Below are 20,514 nucleotides of genomic sequence, written 5' to 3'. Positions count from 1 at the left end.
CCGTTCACAAACGTCAGGGCTGGTTCCTGACAGCATGCTATCTCTGCCTGGCCTGGGTTCCTTTCATTCAGGATTCATTGTGTGGAAGAGGGTTTGGTCAGGAATTCGGGTTCCTGCCAGTAATGCTCTCTCCCAGCCCCTTCAGCACTGATAGATGCCTGTTGTCGTGGACAAAGGAATTGGCTCTTTGCTCCCTCTGTTCCTCCCTGTATCCGAGATTGGAATTTATACTGTTTCTACCACATATGATAACCACGTAAAAAAAAGTATAAAAGCATTGCTAGATATATTTTTAATCGACTAATGTATATTTTGCAGAGAGTGAATCTAAATAACATAAGTTATTTGCAAGCAAAAAGAGGACAGCATTAAAAAAATGCACTTGCTTCTATTTGCATTGTCAGTTTATCTGAATTTGAATTTTTTTTATTATTATACATTTTCACTTATGTTCATATTGTATGAGGGAAATACAAGCATCTTCGACTTAAGTATTTTTGGATCCACAAGATAAAAGCTGTGGCTACCTGTGAAAAGCAAAGGTTTTTACAGATATGAGGAGATAATGAGTCTCCTGGTCGTTTTTTTGTAAACCGTAATGTCTACAAACCCCTGAACAGCTGATGCCAACACAAATTGTCTGTTGTGCTGTATTACCAGCTCCATCTAGTGGTTTAATCTTTCTGCTTTTCAGTTGTATAAGTGACCTCGTCACAGAATTTCTTATGAAATGCTTTGCTAACATTTGTTATTGAGCTTAAAATGTGGTAGTAATCATTCTTTTTCTGCCATATTTGAAGGTTTTAAGCAACCATTATGTGGTTATAAACTTTCAATGTGTTTGAACAGTTAATTGATTCATGTCAGCACATTATTGCCATAAATACATTGTCAGGTGGACTTTTGGTAAATCTTTAATTGCTGGAAGAAATAAACATTGGGAAAGTAAGAACAAAAAATGTGTTGTGTAACCAGCTCCATTCAAGTGATCAACAATACTTTTAATCTACAGCAAACGTCTGCAAAAAAATGAATTTAGCTTGCCACTGACAGATCAACAGAATGAGGGAAGGCCTTGAAGTTTTTGCCTGAAGTGTGGTGTAGGTAGGGTAACTTTCAGAAAAGTAGTCCAGATGGCAAACAACACACTGCAGCCCTATGTTTTTTTTGTCTCTTAGTGCAAAGGAGGGAAAGTTAATTGAAGCATAAACTATCACCCTTGCATTTCAACAGAGCTAACTCATCATCAGTCAGATAATAAAGCGGAGGGGGGGAGGGGGAATTGGGTGATTAAGCTTGTAGAGAAACACTTCAGCTGTGGTGCTGTCGAAGCACAGGAAACTGAACAACACTGTTGGCCTGGTTATGAAGAAGCATAAGAGTTGTCCCTCCCTGACAGATTTCACATGGGTGGGTCAGCCTTGCCAGCAGGAGGCTTTAAGAAAACACTAATAGCTTCCAGCTGTGTGGAAAATCAGACTCTTTAGAGTCAAAAATGGGAGATTTGAATTTCAAAGCATGCTAATGCCTTCATTTCTGTTCACTACCATTTGGCCATAAAAGATTATTTTCCAATATGTCAACCCAATTGATGGCCAGTGGTCCGAGAATGAAAGGGAAACAAGCAAGCAGGGAAATTTGTACATTGGTGAATCCGCCCTCCAAGCTGGTGTGACATTTTGTAGAAAGACCTACCATGAGATGAGGGGATCTTAATAACCATTCATCAATTGATCATTGGCTGATCATTGACTGCTATGTTATTCAGTTTATCAAGTCTTGCACAAAAGTCAGAAAAGGCTTCATTCAACTTTGTTAAAGCAAACTCTTAGAGTAAAATGCTTTATTTGAATTCATTTTGCCTTTTTATTATTATTCTCTTTCCTCTTTTGTTAATGCAGCCTAACTTAAATGAGTCCTTTTATTTGGTGGTTTGAATATATGAAACTATTAATTCTTTTATGAAAGCCCAATGGGAAGCAGGAGCAGATGGGGTAGAAAACTATTTGGTTGCTTTCAATTTGTGTCAATGAGGTTTCAGTTCTTTAGAATTAACTCACTTAATACCTACTGTGTGAAGTCATGAATTCACAGTGTATCAGATGCACGTTGGCAATTAGTGGCCAAAGAGTAGATAGCTGAAGTTGAGCTGTCCTATAGAAAAGTCTTGATACAGCCTGTGTTATTGTTCCTGATGTGTGATCTTGTGAAATGCATGTTAGGATTTTTTGCTCTCATTGGGTAAGCAGTTCTGGTAATTTTAATACCTTTATCTGTGCTGCTAATTTCTTAGTTATTTAATAGTGTGCTGATCATCTGATCTTCTATCTAAAGATTTTGATTTGTACTAATATAGTTAATTACCATCCTAAAATCTGAATTAAAAGCTAGATCTTTCAATGTTTCCTGATTAGTTCCAATATGATTTTTATTTATTTCCATTATTTAATTGACAGATTAAATCATCACTTGCAATACTTTCCTCACCCAGTGGCAATATGTTTTGAGTTAGGATGCCAAAACAATGATTAATATTTGAATTTAATTCAGTGTTCAAATGTTTTTATTTCAAAGAATACACAAATGGTTTAGAACTGAATCCACTATTTATGCTATACATGTAATCCTTTGGTATTGTCTTGAATAAAAATATTTGCATCAGAGGACATGGGTTGATCTTGTCATTATTAAAGATTGTTTGTCGGTGCCAGCGAATTATGTTTGCATTTCAGACGGCAGACGATGATTTTCCACCACCTAATATCAAGAGTAGTTAAAGTGAAGTGAATCGCATTGATTGCAAATCACAGCCGCTTGGGTTAAACCAAACTGGGGGAGGCAGCCACATGTGTGGCACCTTTTCTGTAATTAAATAACCTAAAGATAAAGGCCTGATGCAGCTGACGGTTACAGAAAACACTGGAGGAGTATCCGATGCATAAGCATCCTTGTCTTGTCATTCCTTTCACTGATAGACCACTAGGTGAGAATCCCTGAGGAATTGGTTCATGTTAATGTGGATCAATTTGAAGCCGCAATTACTGTTGTGAGGATATGGTCCTGGCACTTAGAAGAGCTGTTTCAAGAAGAAAGACAAAAAAAAAGAGTGAAATTGCTTGTTGTCTTAAATGCACATCTGTGGTATAATCCTTTGATAGCTGGTGTATGTTGTCGAAGAGCTGACAATTATTGCTGTTCATAACCCTTTGAGGTGCTCCTGACAACACTGGATTTTTTTTCTTAAAGAGCTGCATTACATTAGGAAACAGCTTATTGGCTGCAGCACTGCTGTGAGTGTTTGTTAACTGACATCAGTTGTCAGAGAGCCATGGATTGATCCATATGTGAACAGAGCATATTCATAGCTCTCAAAAAAAGGTCAGTTTTTCCTGTGTTCCCACATGGATTTCATCAGCGGTTTAAGGCGGCTACGGGGAAAAAATGCATTTGCATTGACAGAGGCTGATTGCTGGGGGATCTGCATTCAGACACATGTGAATCATATGCTGTAAGGAAAGCAGAAGGAATGCTACAAGCAGCGTAGTGGAAGGATTGCAAAGACTGGGGACAAACAAATCAAAGAAGGAAAGGTTTACATTTCCGTTTTTGTAAGGAACGACACAGCTTATTTGAGGACTTCACAGCAATATATCCCTGTGTCTGACGTCTTCCGTGCCCTCTCCTGCGTTGGAGCTAGTAAGAAAGGTACAGTAAAAGAAGTCAGATGAGGGTCTCGGGCAGAGATAATTTGTGCATACATCCATGTCATTGTTCTGCCTGAAGAGATTGGGCTTGGTTCAAGGCCACATGTGCTCCTGTCATCATTCACATTTCTGCTCCAAGTACAATTCGGAGTGTCAGCTCTCCATCTGTCTCTGCCTGGCAAAAGCACGCACCCAGTTTCCTGCCTCTAGGTAGGGTGCCGCAGCAAGCCTTATGGCTGTCTGTTTTTTTTCTGATCATTCCAGAGCAGGAGACAGTAGGTCTGCTGACTCCAGTTTTGCATTTTTTTTAGAGGGTAGAGGTGTGTAGCTCATTCAGTAATGCCAGGTGAGTCTTACAGAGGTGACCTGTTCACCAGTCGTATTTAATATTGACAAGATATTTTATTCTAGTTGTTGTCAACCTCAAAGTGATATTATAACCATTTATTGACTTGATGATAGCGTCTTGTTTTGTGTGCAACGTGTCACATTTTATTAGTCATACAGTGTGTAATAACTGTTAAGCCATGTGACTGATAGTGTTATATTGTCTTATTCTTAAGATAAAATATGTATCAGGAGAGACCAAAAGCGCACAGCTGTCTGTTTGCAGATAATTTGATTATATGTCCAGAAGTGGTTGCAGTTTAAAGGAGAGTACACTTTGCAGATGGTGTTTTGAAATTGTATCTGCTTGCTTGTACTGCTGTGTATAGGTATTGCCAGTTGTTGAAGAAGATTTTTCTTAGGGGAGTTGTTGTGTGGTCTTAGTCAACCGACAGGGCAGTTTTGTCCATTTTGCAGAGCTATTGAATTCTACATTACATCTGTACTTATCCTGTTCATTTTTTAAAATATGTTTTTGTTAATAGATTTCAGGCTGCAGTTGTACACCTGAGTACATTCTTATTGTTTTCCTGGTGATACGTTAAAGCTAGTGTGCTATACTATACTGTCAGCCTTTGTAATGTGGTGCATGATAACAGATGTGTGCAACCACAAGCATGTGCAGGATTTAATCTATTTGAGCATATCTGACACTTGGCTATTTTTCTTGACACCCATCTGTACTATAGTCTGTTAGGATGGTCTTCTCAATCTGCCCATGGTGTTGTACTTGGCCTTTCTTTTGCACTGAGGATAAGATTTGTACAATCATAACTTTTAAAAAAAAACACAGTAATTGGGGTCATAAACTCTAGCTGCACTACTGTTAATTTAAAAATCTTTTGTAACGACTCTAAATGCTTGCTAAAGCTCAGATGATGAAGGCAATTTTGTAACTCTGTACCTGCTTAGCTCAGGAACTTCTTTTAACTCTAATGTGGACATAGGTTTGATTGTAACAGTGTGTTTTCCATGCTGTTTTTAAAATCAAATTGCATAACTTTTAACCAATAAGTCTGCATGCTTGATGCTGTACTTCAGTAACAAAATGGCCATAACCACCCGAGAATTCCTTTTCCATATTCTTCACTGTTAAAACAAAATCTCTAACTTATATTATCATTAGTAGTGCAGAATATAAAAAAGTAAAATGTCAAGTTAAGAAAGCATGAAATTGTTTTAACAAAGATAACTACAGCAAATACAAAAAAGTGAACAACCTAACATTTTATTTTAAAATGTTAAAAATCACACTTCCTGCATTAACAAGGGCAGGGCTTTCATTTGGCCTCATTTATGTTTGCGTTTCTTCCAACATTTCAAATGCACGACAAGTTATAGAATGTTGTTGGTGTAAACAAGTATTTGTGTTGACCTCTGTCTTTTGAGAGTTACATTACTTTGTTTAAATTGTTTGTGTGTAAATAGAGTGTATATTGGTGTGTATATCAGTACAGGATGTATTGATGTATGGATTTAGATATGGTTTTCCCATAAATATACAGACAGTAAACTGTGTGTTCCGTCAGGCCATTGTGTTTATAGGAGAGTGTTCAGTGAGAGGCTACTATAGTGTACAATTTCACAAAGCAAATCTTGTGAACCCTGTACAGTACTTCGAAAGAACAGATGCAGGCTTATAAATACAGAACCATTAATGCATCTGGCATTGCTCAGGGTCATTTCCGTGAAAGGCCATCAGTGATCATGGTCATTGTAGTACAAAATGATACTGTTCTGTTAGAAATGGCCTGGCATTAGGTCAGACCACCCTCTTAACTTCTGCTGTCCAGATGTGGCCACAGCTCTTTTTCTTTACATTTCAAAAATTGGTTCTGTTTTCAGAATCTGGTTCTACTTAGGACATCTCCATCCTGGGGCGCATTTCATAAATTGTCCACATATTTTTCTTAGCAGAGAACTTAACTGGCTGTAATTTTTAACACATGGCTATGTCATGTGATATTTTCAAAACACTTGCAGACAGCACTGTGCAAGTCCCAGTAGAAATAAACAGCCATTCTGCCGCCAGTCTTTTTTTAAATAAGTATAGAAGACTTACCTGCATTTTATTTGAAGATTAAACTTTACTTTAACACATTTCTGTGGCACAGCTTGAAATAGCCTGAAATTAGGCAATTTATTGCATCCTGGATTTTCAATTAAATTCAATGAAGACTTCTTAAAAATCAGTACACATATTTAAAGTTATGGGGAAAGTGAAGTACTTATTGTGCTTTGACCATTACCAACAAACAGCAGATCATGCTTTGTTCTCTAAGGTGTCCAATCTGTTTTCTGGAGGGCATGTCAGATTGTTCATTATTTCTGCAAGATGACAGAAATCCATATTCTTTTCATAGAATCAGAGAATCCCGACAGTGCAGGGGAAAGTCATTCAGCCCATCGAGCCTGCACTGACAACAGTCCCACCCAGGCCCTCTCCCCATAATGTCATGTATTTACCCTGATAGTCCCCATGACACTTTTGGACGATTTTAGCATGGCCCATCCATCTAACCTGCACGACTTTTGGATTGTGGGAGGAAACCGGAGCCCCTGGAGGAAATCCATGCAGATACGGAGAGAGTGTGCAAACTCCACACAGATAGTGACCCAAGCCAGGAATTGAACCCGTGCCCCAGTGTTGTGAGGCAGCAGTGCTAACCACTCTGCCACCATGCTTGTTTCCGTAAAAATGCTTTCACATAAGATTAGTTATGGTTCAGTCTTATAGTTTAGAGGTTGGCTCAGGTTCCCGCTAATGATTTGGGGATTGATCTGTCGACTTTGTCTTAAAAAATAAAGTGCTTGAATAATACCAGTCACCCCGAAACACAAACTAAAACATTAGCCGTTTGTTTATAAGAGGATGACTAATCTAATGAACCAAATGATTTTCATATTACGGGTCTAGAGACCTCATATGCTGTGGCAGCTTTGTTGCAGCAGCATCCTGAAGAGTCGTCTACCACAGAGTCATATGGGTCACATATGGCTTCTCCAGACAAGCTGCATCCTACTATGGGCAAAGAGTACAAAATATGAAACACTTAGTTTTGAAAAATCTAAGGAAGTGCTCTGATAAATTTAGAAATTAGGAATGCTTTTTATAACCTGCACACCATCACCATTTAGGGATTAAATTCATGTTTTGTTTACTTTTTCTGCAAAATATCCTAAGCATGCATTCTTTTTTGCTTTTTGCCTAAATATTGCCTTGTAGCGTCATGCATTTTGTTTTATGTTGCAGTATTTTAATTCGGGGCTTGGCTTTCTGTAGCTATTCCAGGATAGGCACAGAAATCCACTGAAGACAGCTTAAGAATTGTTATTCAAAGGTTAATGTACAGTACACTGCTGCTATGCTGTTAAAAATTCAGCTTGATTCATGTAAGTGTAACAAACAAATAGGGAATATATTTCTCCACTGTAATGGCTTCCCCTTCTAAATGAATTTTAAAACAGGAGCACAGAACTCAGTAAAAGGTGGTGTCTACTTCACATTTCCAAAATACAGTTAGCAGTATAGTCTTAGGGAAAGAATGCTGCCACCATTTTTGTTGGATTTAAATTAAAAGGCCTTTGACCTTGTCTTTAAAACAATATCTGAGTGAGCTTTTGTGCTACACCAATTGGTAGCTTTCCCGCAGGCACTGTGCACATAGCCTGCTGCAGTCCCACAGCCCTCACCTTATTTAATATAATGGAATAAAACTACTTTTGGAACCACCTGGTACAGATGAGGCAACCCGGGGGATGTGTACTTCAGGGATCGAGGAGCCGAATGCTAAGAAATGTGAAAAATCTAAGGGGACAACTGGGGGATTGCAGAAAAAAAACAGTACAGGGACACTAATACATCTTCCTGACAAGCAGAGGTTTGATGGGACATGTACTGCACACTGTTCCATCTGGTGCTTATGATTGCATGGCATATTAGTGTGCTGCAAGTTCATAATGTATTCAAGGCGAGAAGCCATCCCCCGCATACCAAGTGAGCTCTCCTTCCCAAGACTGCCTTTGAATCTTGATGATCGTGTCTTGCATGTTCCACCTGTGTTCTACAGGACGAGATTTTTTTTTACACACCACAAGAGACGTGCACCCCATGCATCTGCTGCAGTGGTGGATCTGCTTATTTATGTAAACACACAAGTTGGATTGTAATCAAACTTACCAGTGGCTTATTAGAATCGTAAACCAATTCTCCTATCCAACCTCTAATTACAGAGATAATTGCTATCAAACAGCGTGAGTTAAGGGGTTGGGTCACAAGTGCAGACATATTCAGCATTGGTTACAGAATCATCATCCCAAGCTTTTTGGCTCACAGGAAGATTTTCACTGCACTCTCAGGCATTCATTTTGAAGAGACCCCAATCTACCACAGTGCATGGGATTTGGGCGTAACATGACATATTGGCTTTAAATTTCAGCATAAGTTTCATTTGCAATTGAGGACATTTCCAATTATCTCCCTTGGTTGGTGATAACATTTCTAAACATTAACCTTCATTACTGTATGCTGCCTTTGTAATTAAGATGTACTGGTGCTTTGCTAAAGCAGGCTACTCGCCTGTTAAATTCAGAGAAATATGTAGGAGTGAGTGTGGGTAATCTGAAATATTTCAGCAAACGTTTGCAAGATTCCTTAAATGTTTCAACCTATCTCACACAAACTGTGAATATCTACTTTTGGAGATACAATGCACACATCACTTCATGCATTAGAACACTGTATAATCCCTGGAAATTAGATCCCACCAAGCCAGCCTCTTGTATGAAAGAGCACGTTGTTTGAAGCAGACTGAATAATTAATAGAAACTGCGTGTAGTGAGGTAATTCCATTTGCTCCATATAGCATCATACATTTGAGGATTTTCACATATTGGAGGCTATTAGATAAAGGAATTTGGCAGTCATTTTCATACTGCTTCTATTTAAACAATTAAAAACTTGCAAGCTTGATTTACCTTTTCTGTCAGTGTCTTTTAACCAATTTAGACTCGGCCGTATGCCCCATCATCTCAAATGCAAATTATTTCACACTGCTTGCAAACTTTTGTTTCCATTCAAGCTTTGACGTGCAGCCTTTAATTTGAAAATTAATGGGCATAACAGGTTAACTCTTAAAAAAGAAATACCATACTTCCACTTCTAAGAAGTGATCCCATCTTCTAGAGGGAGAGAGCGAAGTTAAATCAACATCCTGATGATAATGCTTTTAAATTCTGAATAAAGAATTGTAGAAAATGTTGCTATTTTGAGGTGCAAAGGTTATTTGGTACACTTAAACTGTGCCTTTGCAAAACAAAAATCATCATTTCAGCCTGACTGCTACCCAGAACATATGGAACTGATTTACAAATACTCAAACCATATTTTCTGAGTTTACATCAAGTCACCAACTTTACTAGAGACTTGCTTTTTTTTGGATATGGATTAGAACTGGCCCATTACTTCAACATTATCTCCATCATGAATTGATTGCGCTAAACAGCACTGAATGAGTTGCAGATGGTGGCATTACATTTAATTTGGAGGACCTCTCGGCTCTGGCTCCATCTGATCCAGGCAGGTTGGCTGTGCATGAAACCTTCTGGCTGACACCAAACTGTCAGCACAGTAGAAGCATGTGTCTGCCGGGTTGGGGAGGCAGTTTTAATCCTCAGCAGAGCTGTGCTGCAGATGGAGATGCTTGGGTGACTATTTTGGATAGCTTTCAAGATTTCATAAGGAAGTTCTGTATTAGGACTAATTGTGTGTGCTAAAGTGTGGAGATACACAGAAGTAACATGATTTCAGATTTATAATTACAGTTTATGCTTCAGTACTTGTAGAATGCTGTGATATTTAAGCATGAGGGATATGAGGCTCCTTGTATAAGTAACAGATTAATTCCACAGGCTTCTCTCCCATGTGTTTTGGAGCTGGTTATCTGGACAGTCTTTTTTAACAGTACAGCGTGAGTGTTAGCAGAATGGAAACCAGATGGGCTAGCAGTTCCCACTGTTATCTCCCAACCAGCCCTGGCAAGCTGACTGCCCCAGCATGTCAGGAATATTTTCCTTTTTATTGGGAGAGCCTGAATTCACTGCATACTCTCTCTCTCTCTCTGCTGTAACATGTGGTTTTTAGTCTTGGGCTTTGGAACTATAAAATATTTATTCCGTATGATTCTAATCTCCTTGAGGTACCACGGTAAAAAGACAGGGTGCACTATTGAGTAGTAAGGCTGGAAAACACCGTCATATTGGCAAGCTGATTGGGTCTCAAATGTTAAATTAGTCATGGTCTTTTGAACATAGCCAAACCTGTAAGTATTAACTGGCATTAAGAGCAAAATCTAGCAGATAAAGAAGTGGCAAGTATGAAGATAACCAATTTTTTTGTTTCATGATCTTAAACTTCTGTTAAAGCTATGGTAGTAAAAAAAAAGAAAAATTCTGGAGAAGCTCTAGATAAATGTTGATGGTGCAATCCTTATGTGGTTTCATTACATTGATGTGGATTTTTTAAAAAGGTATTTTCAGTTAAAGTTAGATTAAAAGTAGCCTGATGCCTTGGCCTGTACATTACTGATTTGAGTACTTGTGGCAATTTCCCTATTCTTAAACTTTGCTTAGATTCCAGTAATGTAGTGAAGTGTGTGACCAATGAATTGCAGGAATAAGCATCAATCAAATAACATTTTACAGTAATTATACCATGTGCACGCATCTCCTATTTAATTTTAATTAGCTATGAGCTGTCCTACAAGATAGTAAGAAGCGTTATATTTCATACAAAATATTCATGTTTAAGGTAATGTAGGTATGTGTTTTATATATATGATGTACATTATAGATCAGAAATAGCATTGTACATAAAATGCATAATACAAGAGGCCCTAATCATAGCCTCAGTTTTTACTTGGACTCATTTAAGGTCAAGATCTTGGCTGGCCTCCATTCTTTCCACAGTTGAGTCCCATATATCCAGTTTTCTTGCTAGGGTAAAGTAGAACGACTGATTTGAGTTCTGGATTCAAGAAAGCCAAGGTAAGGATGAGAAGGCTAAGAAAAAGAATAACAGAGGATGCAAAATATGGGGGAATAATTTATGCAGAAGAGGTGCAATAGAAACATCGATAATAGGTGCAGGAGTGGGCCATTCAGCCCTTCGAACCTGCATCACCATTTTAAATAAACAAGGCTGATCATGCATATTCAGTATCCAACTCTGGCTTTCTCTCCAGACCCCTTCATCCTTTTAGCCACAAGGAGTCCAGCTCCGTCTTGAATGTATGTAACGAACTGGCCCCAACAGCTTTGTGTGATAGAGAATTCCACAAGTTCTCAATTTCCTGAGTGAAGAAGTTCTTCCTTGTCTTAGTCCTCAATGGCTTGCTCCTTATTCTTAGAATGTGACCTCTAATTCTGGATTTCCCAACATCGGGAACATTCTTCCTACATCTAACATGTCCAGTCCTATCAGGATTTTATGTGTTTCTATGAGAATACATAAGTACACTGGAAGGAACGGTCAAGATGTGTTGTTTGCTGCAAGATCTTCTGGGGCTTATCCTGATTAAAATCTTAACTCAGTCCTTTAAGTATTTGAGCAGTAACATGGTATGAAAAGCTTTCTTTTAACTATATCACATTTATAGATTTCTATTAACATTTGAAAATTGAAGTATGATATTTAACTAGAGATCAGATAAAAATAGTGTTCCACGTTGAAACTGTTGATAGAAAGAGTGCAAGAATTAACTACGACTTGTTAAAGTAGCTCTGATTAAATGAGACACGTATTCATCTGCAGTAAATTACTGAGCATATACAGCATTTAGTAGCTGTCAGAATCAACCTTACATTCAGCAATTGTTTTTCATTTTACTCAATAAAATATTTAGAACTGGCTTTGCATTTTATTTTAATATGATTTTGAAACTATCATGCTTCCTTTCTAGTGTCCAAAAGCCTTGAGTTTCCAGATTGCTGCTTATGCAGTTATTTAACACATGTACTTTCGTTGCCAAAACAAAACTAGGAGGCATCAGGTGTTGTCTCGGAGATAGCATGTACTTGGTTGAGATTGTGCCAGTGTCTTACCTGTGCAGCAGGCTTTTCAAACATTTACCTTCAGGGTCTTCACGACATTACTTTTTCCTCTTATACTTACATGAATTTGAATTGTTAATTAGAAGAAACTGTTGACATGAAATTTGGATCATGCTTTGGACTAAGAAAGCATCTTTACATTTTTTGAGGACAAAGTGGTAATCTCTCCACATTAATAATGAGATGACGCCATCTGCAACATACCTCGTTACAATTGTTTTTGATCAGGGAATGATTAAACCAAGGAAATTTCTATTTTTGGACACTAGAATTGCCCTTTTTGAAGTGGAATGATAGAGTTGACAGTTTCCTGAGAAACCGGTGCCCTGTGGAAGAAAATGAATAACTCCAATCCTCTTTTGCTCCTACAGATCGCACTGAGAAGCGCTCCACGATGCCAGACTCTCCTGCAGATGTAAAAACACAATCCAGGTTGACGCCTCCAACGATGCCACCTCCTCCAACCAATCAAGGAGCACCTCGAACTAGCTCATTCACACCAACAACATGTAATTAGAAATATTGTACTTTAAGTTTAGTTTTGGCGCATTTGTCTATTTTAATTTTTATTATTCTGCAAAAAAAACAAGAAGTTTTGTACTGTATAGGTAAAGGGGAAGGGAGAGAAAGTCAGAGAGACATTACCTGCTGGTATTAGAATGCAGGTTGTGCGTGCACTAGGTGTGAGATGCCTAGAGGGTGCTGTACCATTAAGTTAAGTGGCCTCTCAGGGGCTTCTGATGTAACGATAGTCTTAAATTAGTCCGAGCAACTAAAACTCTTTTGAATTAAATCCTGTTGCGGTTTTGGGGTTAAATTTATTTATTTTAATCCCTGTGATGCTTTAACCCTGACGGTCTCACTGGAGCTCTTCTGGCAGGTGCTCAGATAAATATAACCTTCGTACTTGGCTTAGTATTGGATCTGTACACCTGTTTTACTTTAGACTGACAATGCTATTTTCAGATGTTTCCATGCTGGATGTGTCCTCCCCAGTAAAAGCAAAGTAGAATTCAGCCTGTGCTTACTCAGTTGTGAGTAACGTATAGTAGAATTCTTGCTCCAGAACTTCTCTTTGCTGTAGACTTAACTAAGACATGCTACAGAGCACACAGTTGTTGCTGGCGTGTTTAACCTACGGTGGAAGAAACCTTCACTGTCATTGTCTGCAAGGTTATTGTTTTTAAAGCTTGGTCTCTTTGTATCTGTTGTGTGTATTGAGTGGAGCAGTCTATTCTGAACAGCCACAGGCCTAACATTTATTTTTACTCCTCTTGTTGCAGTAACAAATGGTAGCAGTCACTCGCCCACTGCACTGAATGGGGCACCGTCTCCTCCAAACGGCTTTAGTAATGGAACCTCTTCTTCTTCCTCTTCCTCGCTGGCGAATCAGCAGCTGCCGCCAGCCTGCGGTGCTCGGCAGCTCAGCAAGCTGAAGAGATTTCTAACAACCTTGCAACAGTTTGGCAATGACATTTCACCAGAAATTGGGGAGCGAGTACGAACCTTGGTGCTTGGGTTAGTGGTAAGTAAGCAACGCAAGCTGTTTGCACCACATAGAACGTGGGGTTCTGTTCGTAAGAAGTCAGCTCTCTGGTTATTGCACTTTCACTGGCATCTAACTGTTGCAAAGCTGCCCTAATGTTTCGATTAAACTGTTGTGTGTGATTCAGAATCATTTTTGTACCAAAAATTTAAGGCATTAAATCTCCAGCTCAGTATCAAAATGGGCACTGTGAAGGGGAGAATGCATACCTCGTGGTGTAAGTGACATTAGATTGCATACACTACACCATAAGCTGTTTTATTTATAGCCGGCCGCCGTAATGATCTGACTGAGAGACGTGAGGCTGGATTTTCAGAGTCTTCATGACCCCTGTAGGCTTTTAAAAATGGCGGGCAAGACTCAAAAGGGGAAGTCCTGTCCGTATTTCTGATGGATCCAATTTTTTCTGGGTGGGGCATGATTCATGTAGAGGAGAAATCTGAATTCAATCAGCAGGGCCATTTGAAATCAGTGCTGATTTCCAGCAGTTCCCATTTTGGCTGTGCCAAGGATCTTAACCTGGGAGTCACCAGTTAATGCTTTTTTGAAGGGTAGGTAAAATCTGGTTAAGTATCATGCGCTCAAGTTTTTTAAATCCCCTGCTCTTTAAACTTGAGAAGAACCCCAATAGGCGTAAGCTGTCAGTGAGAATGTTAAATAAAAGTCACTTGATGGTTTGATTTACAGGCCATCAAGTTAGGAAAGAACCTGACCACCACTTCCACGGTTATAATAGAGATTCTTGTTGACATTTCCCAAGGGCTTTTATGTCATTGTGAAATTTTAGATGAGTTTCAAAAGCTACAGTTATCTCAGCAAGGGGTTCTGGGTTCATAGTTTGATAGCTTAAATAGGTTATTTAAGGATTAGAAAACTTTGAGACTACTGACCAGATTAACCACTTGAGGAGATTTAAAAGCTTTGAATGGATTTCATGAATGGAGATTTTTGCGGTCTCTATGTTTAAGTGAGAGTTTATTTTTCTCACCTCCACATGGCTGCTGAGGTGTGTCGATGGTGAATATTGGGTGAGTGGCTATGGAGGTGCCATGGGAGTGAGTGGAGGACATGAGTTAGCATGGAGTTGGCAGGGGTGGGGGGGGGGGCAGTTATGAAAGAACCCAGGTGGTTGAGGGTGTGTGAGGAATAGAGGGCCAAAAGGTTGTAAAACAACTGAAACAACATCCTGGAGAACTGAAGTGGGCTTTCTACACAACTACCTCGGCACTCACCGACTTATGTGGCCGCCAGTCATGCCCTTCTGAGGTTCGTGGGTCCGACTTTATCCCACACCTGTCTCACTGAGGCAAAAATTGAGTCTGTAGGGTGGCACAGTGGCACAGTTGTTAGCACTGCTGTGTCAGAGCACCAGGCACAGCTGTTCGATTCCCGGCTTGGGTCACTGTCTGTGTGGCATTTGCATGTTCTCCCAGTGTCTGCGCGGGTTTCCTGTGGGTGCTCCAGTTTCCTTCCATATCAAAAGATGTGTGGGTTAGGTGGATTGACCATGCTAAATTGCCCCTTAGTTTTGGGGGACTATCTATGGTAAATGCATGGGGTTGTGGGAATAGGCCCTGGGTGGGATTATGGTCGGTGTAGACTGGATGGGCTGAAAGACCCCCTTCTGCACTGTATGAATCTATTATTCTAACACAGATCCTTTTAAACTGTGGTGTTTCTACTGAGTCGGAAAATTTCATGATCCAAGCCATGAACCTCAGTAGCAAAAAACTGGCCTTAAAAATCAAATAGTCTAAAACTTTGTCCATTTTTGAATATTATTATTTTAAATGCTGTGGACTGAATGATCACAGTGCATGTTTTTTTTTATTTACGAGTAGATATCACAGCTGAAATAGAATGTGCAAAATGAATGACAATGAATTAGCAGGCTGCAATGCAACCACCTGGAAAATAACAATTGAATTGGATAGAAAGCGAGTTACCCTTTTCAAGATCTGTTTTGGCGGCAGTAACACAAGTCTGTATATATTTCTGGATCACCGTTTCTTCCTAGTACCCTAGCTAAGTGGCGATTTCTCACATTCCATAGTGAGTGTTGTGCTCTTTGACTGTGACAGCCATCAGAAATCAGGCTGATCTATCTCCTGACATTCACACAAGAACATTGCTAGTAGTGATTGTGTCTGCTACATCTGCAGTATAAATTAGGGGAGACTGTTTCCATTGGTCGTCAGTCAAGAAGGCAGAATTGAGGTAATTGGCCAAAGAACCAAAGAGATGAGGAGAATTTTTTTATGCAGTAAGTTGTTGTGATCAACCTAAAAGATGGTGGAAACAGATTTGTTCATAACTTTTGAAACGAATGTACTCAGAACGGGGGGGGCGGAGGGGGAGCATAATGGAAAAAGAGCAGACTAATATGACGAAGTGTAAGTATGGGCCAGAATTCTCCCAAAACAAATTCTCAGTGCTGAATTTGCGTAAAAACAAAAGTAAATCCCGCTGTTTTTTTAGCTGGATTTTCAAAATGAACCTTCCACACGCCGAGCACTGCAGAGTGACGCCGGGAGATTCACACTGAAAATCCAGGGGGCGGGACATAATTCCCACTGGAGAGGCCAGCAGCATAGCATTGAGCGGGCCACTGCACATGTGCCAATCTGTCAGCGCTGAGTCGGAGCATGCGCAGTGGCCCCGTGCTGCTGGCTTCCCAGTCGTTGGCCAGCACAGCAAGCTCCCATTGCTGCTTCTCTGATCCCCTCACCCTTCTATGATCACTGGCCTCCCGAACGTTGAGGGCCAGCCCCGACTCCCCCACCACCACCCCAATCCCTCGACACAAATCCCATTCTCTCATGAGAGAATCTCAGCCATAGCAGGATTTTCTCCTGCGTGAGCAGGGCTGGAGAATTGCCCCTGATAACTCTTTAAGAGAGCAGGTGTGATGGGCTGAATGGCTTCGCCCTGTGTTGCATGATTCTGTAATCAATTGTGTGAACTCAAGGTAACTGACTTATTTTCTCTGCTGTCCAGTGAGGTGGAAGCCAATTGTTGCTTCTCTCTGCTGTTGCTTTATTGATTAGTTAACTGGCAGCAGACTTGAGGCATATTCTTCATTATGCACTGAGCCATTGGCCTGACTTGAATCTTTTTTTTTTGGAAAGATATGTTACAAAGAAGGGTGTTTAATACCTGTAACATTTACCTTCTCGGTTAAGGTAGTTAATAAACAAATAGCATTAGACTGCAATGCTTTTATCTGGTTCAAAATCCTATTCAGAAGATGTTAGGATGGAGTGAATGGAATTATTCTATCAAACTTACAATATGCTCAGGGAGTAATTTTTCTAGATCCTGTATTACTGAACTGTACCTTGCAGAAGACCTGAACTCTCCCTGTGTTCTGCATTCATTGATATTAGCTCAGGCAGCAATGGAGGGGCTTTAGTTGGTGATCTTTCTGAGGTAGAGAAGGGAACTATTCGGGTTCTCCATTTCTGATGCACACGTTGGAAGTCTATGTGCAGTTTTGATCTGGTGATCAGTTAGACTGTTCTAAAGTGGGTCCACGGCTGTGAATAATCTGCTCCTGCCACTCAGGCATTCACATGATGAAAGGTAAATAGGGTTGAGTTTCTGGAACACTCGTATAACAGTGTCCAGCAGAATCAGTTGCTTCAGGAAATTGGAAAGGAGGGAAATTTGAAAAAGAAAAGCAACTTGCAATGTGCTTAGTGTGTATTGAGATGGAAGCTCATGAGAATTGTGGAAGTGAAAGTCTTTTGCACCTTTGATGGCCACTATCCAGGGAGAAGAATTGGCTTGTATTTACTCCAAGTTTTAAGCCAAGGCTGAATAAACTGTTGCCCACATGGCTTATGTACCCTGGTGACTCACCCAGTTGCAGCTGTTCCCACTAGTTCAGGTGGTCTTTCTTCAATAAGTACTTAAAAACATCAATGAGGAAGCAATTCTTAAGAATTAACATTTTCAGAGCAGGGATTTCTTTTACTGCTGGACTCATTTGTTTAAAATTTAAGGCTGGACTTTACGGTTCTCCGCCGTGTGTGTTTTTGATAAGAAGGAAAGAAAATACTTTGGATCTATCTCCTTGTACCTACCCATTGACCTGTTCGCCACAAGATAGGTGTAAGTTGCCCACCAGGATGCCTGTTCTTGAGTCTGCTGAAGCCCGTAAGTGGTTAGTTAATGGTCACATACTCAGTTAAGACTCTTAGTCCACCTCCGTTGCTATAAAATTGTGGAAAATGACAGGTAGGTCAGAATGCAAAGGCTTCTTTGGAAAGGTGAGAAAGAAGGGGGAGTTTGCTTATTGGGAGTGTCCTGTTTGCATTGGGGCATACCCTAATACCCCTCCCACTCCCCAAATATCACCTCCCCTTCGCTACTTCCTGCCTGCCCCTCAAGACCAGCCATTCATGCTCCTCTTCCCCACCTCCTTAAACTCTCCAATCTCTCCCCATCGTAAAATCTTGGAATCTGTCTGTCTCTGTTTGCTGTAATCTACTTCTCAAAGACTGTTTGCAGAACCTGCATCCCAACACTGCACTAAGGTGACTGTTTGAGCTGCTGGCCAGTCAGACTGACAGGGGGGTAGGACTTTTTGTCCACTGAGGGATGGACGCCTGACCCCCAGCCATTTACCCCTCCTCCAGCATGTTATTGCTATGGGACAGTCTTCTTAAATGCTGGTCTTACAGCAGGCAGGTTGGGGGGAAAAGAAGCGTTGCTGGCAGGGGTAGTGGTGGTGAGCAGTTCACCTTGTGAAGTGAAATTAATTTCAACAGTTAATTTCTCACTTCCTGGGTTTGGGAGGCACTGGTATATATCTTTTAATTACAAAAGAAATCTACAGAAGTGGCAGAGTGGTTGGTTTAATTTTAGATATTTTCATGAGTGCCAAAAGTGCTGTTAACTTGAGTATCCCTTGAAGGTTATGGTCATTTCTGGTCCGCTCATAAAAGGATACATTGGAGAGAGAGATTTTCTTCACTGCAACATGGTAAAGAGGGGATAAAAAGCGAAAGTTCACAATTTTGTGTCTTCCTCCCATCAGGATTTATTGCGCAACTCCCCAAAGTCCCTCGCTGGGTATGTGTGTGGAGGAGTGGAGTAGATATTCCTAAGCTCCCACTTTAGTCTCTACTTGACACTTTATGGAATATATATAGAAAAAGTCCCGATGAATCTCTTGGAATTGGGCAGTTTTAAAATCTTTGTCCTGGGGGTGTGGGCAGTGGAGAGAGAGAGAATGTTGTCGCCCTGAAGACTTTAGGATTTTACACCTGGCAACAATTCAGAAGGACACTGTGATAAAAGCCAGGAGATTAAAATTTCCTGTCTAAAATCTCATGGGAGATTTTAATCTTTGTATAGATTGGATGGACCAAATTAACACGAGTAGCCTTGAGGATGACTTCTCGGAATGTATTTGGACTGTTTCTTAGAATAACGCATTCGGGAACCAACCGGAGAAGTAGGTATTTTAGAACTGGTAATATGTAAATGAGACAGGATTAATTAATGACCTCATGGTAAAGGATCCTCTCAGCAAAAGTGATCATAGCATAATAGAATTTCTCATTAAGTTTAGGTTGAGAAATGTGGGTCTGACGTTAGTGTCTTAAACTTAAATGAGGTGCCACATAGGTGTGATATAATAGCATGGATAGAGGATTGGCTAATGAAGAGGGAATAGAGAAACAGGATAAATGGGTCATTTTCGGGTTAGCAGTCCGTGTCTAGTCTGTTCCCATCAATGTCAGTGCTGGAGCCTTAATTATGTACAATAAATGTGATGTGGATAAAGGAACCGAGTATATTGTAGCCAAATTTGCCAATGATACTAAAATTGATAGCAAAGTGTATTGTGAAGAGAATGGAAACAACCGGTGTAGGGTTAAAGAAAGGTTAAGTGTGTGAGCCAAAAAATTGGCAGGTAGAACAAAAAGTAGGAAGATGTAAAGTTGTCAACTGTGGCAGGAAAAATAGAAAAGCAGAATGTAACTTAAATGGAGACAGACTGCAGAGTGCTACAGTACAGCAAGATAAAGATGCCCTTGTATGGTTTTGATTTGATTTATTATTATCATGTATTAGTATACAGTGGAAAGTATTGTTTCTTGCTCTATACAGACAAAGCATACTGTTCATAGAGAAGGAAACGGGAAAGTGCAGGATGTAGTGTTACAGTTATAGCTAGGGTGTAGAGAAAGATCAACTTAATGCAAGGTAGGTCTGATGGCAGCAGGGAAGAAGCTGTTCATGAGTCAGAAAAGTTAGCATACAAATGCAGCAAATAATTAGAATTATAGGATCCCTACGGTGCAGAAGGAGGTAATCTGGCCCATCGAGCTTGCAACAACAACAATCCCACTCAGGCCATATCCCTTTAACCCCACATATTTATTCTACTAGTCCCCCTGACACTAAGGGGCAATTTAGCATGGCTAATCAACCCAACCCGCACATTTTTGGAGTGTGGGAGGAAATCGGAGCACCTGGAGGTAACTGATGCAGACACGGGGAGAATATGCAAACTCCACACAGACAGTGACCTGAGACTGGAGTCGAACCCAGGTTTCTGCCACTGTGAGACAGCGGTGCTAACCACTGTGTCATCATGGTGCCAAAGTTAAATTTGATATTTAACCTTGCACTGCAAAGCGAATGGAGTGTAAAAGTAGGGAAGTCATGTTGCAACTATACAAGGGCCTTGGTGAGACCATACCTGGAGTAGTGTGTGTAGTTTTGATCCCATTACTTAAGTAGGGTTGTGCTTGC

The 20,514-nt window shown here is 40.1% G+C and overlaps 1 protein-coding gene across 7 annotated transcripts in view; it reads left to right on the top strand.

The window, feature by feature from the left end:
* runx1t1 (RUNX1 partner transcriptional co-repressor 1) overlaps positions 1-20,514 on the top strand; it is a 91,431-nt gene that overhangs the window by 23,229 nt on the left and 47,688 nt on the right. For 3 of the 7 annotated variants that reach the window (XM_080194400.1, XM_080194397.1, XM_080194401.1), the window contains exons 2-3: positions 12,572-12,709; positions 13,484-13,725. In XM_080194400.1, coding sequence (XP_080050526.1) covers positions 12,595-12,709; positions 13,484-13,725 — 357 coding nt within the window. In that variant the 5' untranslated portion in view covers positions 12,572-12,594. Of the gene's footprint in view, positions 1-3,520; positions 3,706-3,844; positions 3,915-3,979; positions 4,051-12,571; positions 12,710-13,279; positions 13,374-13,483; positions 13,726-20,514 lie in introns of those variants that run through there. The other 4 variants (XM_080194404.1, XM_080194402.1, XM_080194398.1 and 1 more) reach the window with 4 other exon arrangements.

The sequence above is a fragment of the Carcharhinus amblyrhynchos genome, chromosome 8 (genome assembly GCF_965287045.1).
Source record: "Carcharhinus amblyrhynchos chromosome 8, sCarAmb.v2.hapA, whole genome shotgun sequence".
Taxonomy (NCBI): Eukaryota; Metazoa; Chordata; class Chondrichthyes; order Carcharhiniformes; family Carcharhinidae; genus Carcharhinus; species Carcharhinus amblyrhynchos.
The sequence above is the reverse complement of the archived record's forward strand: the minus strand, read 5'-3'. Positions and strand labels throughout refer to the sequence as shown.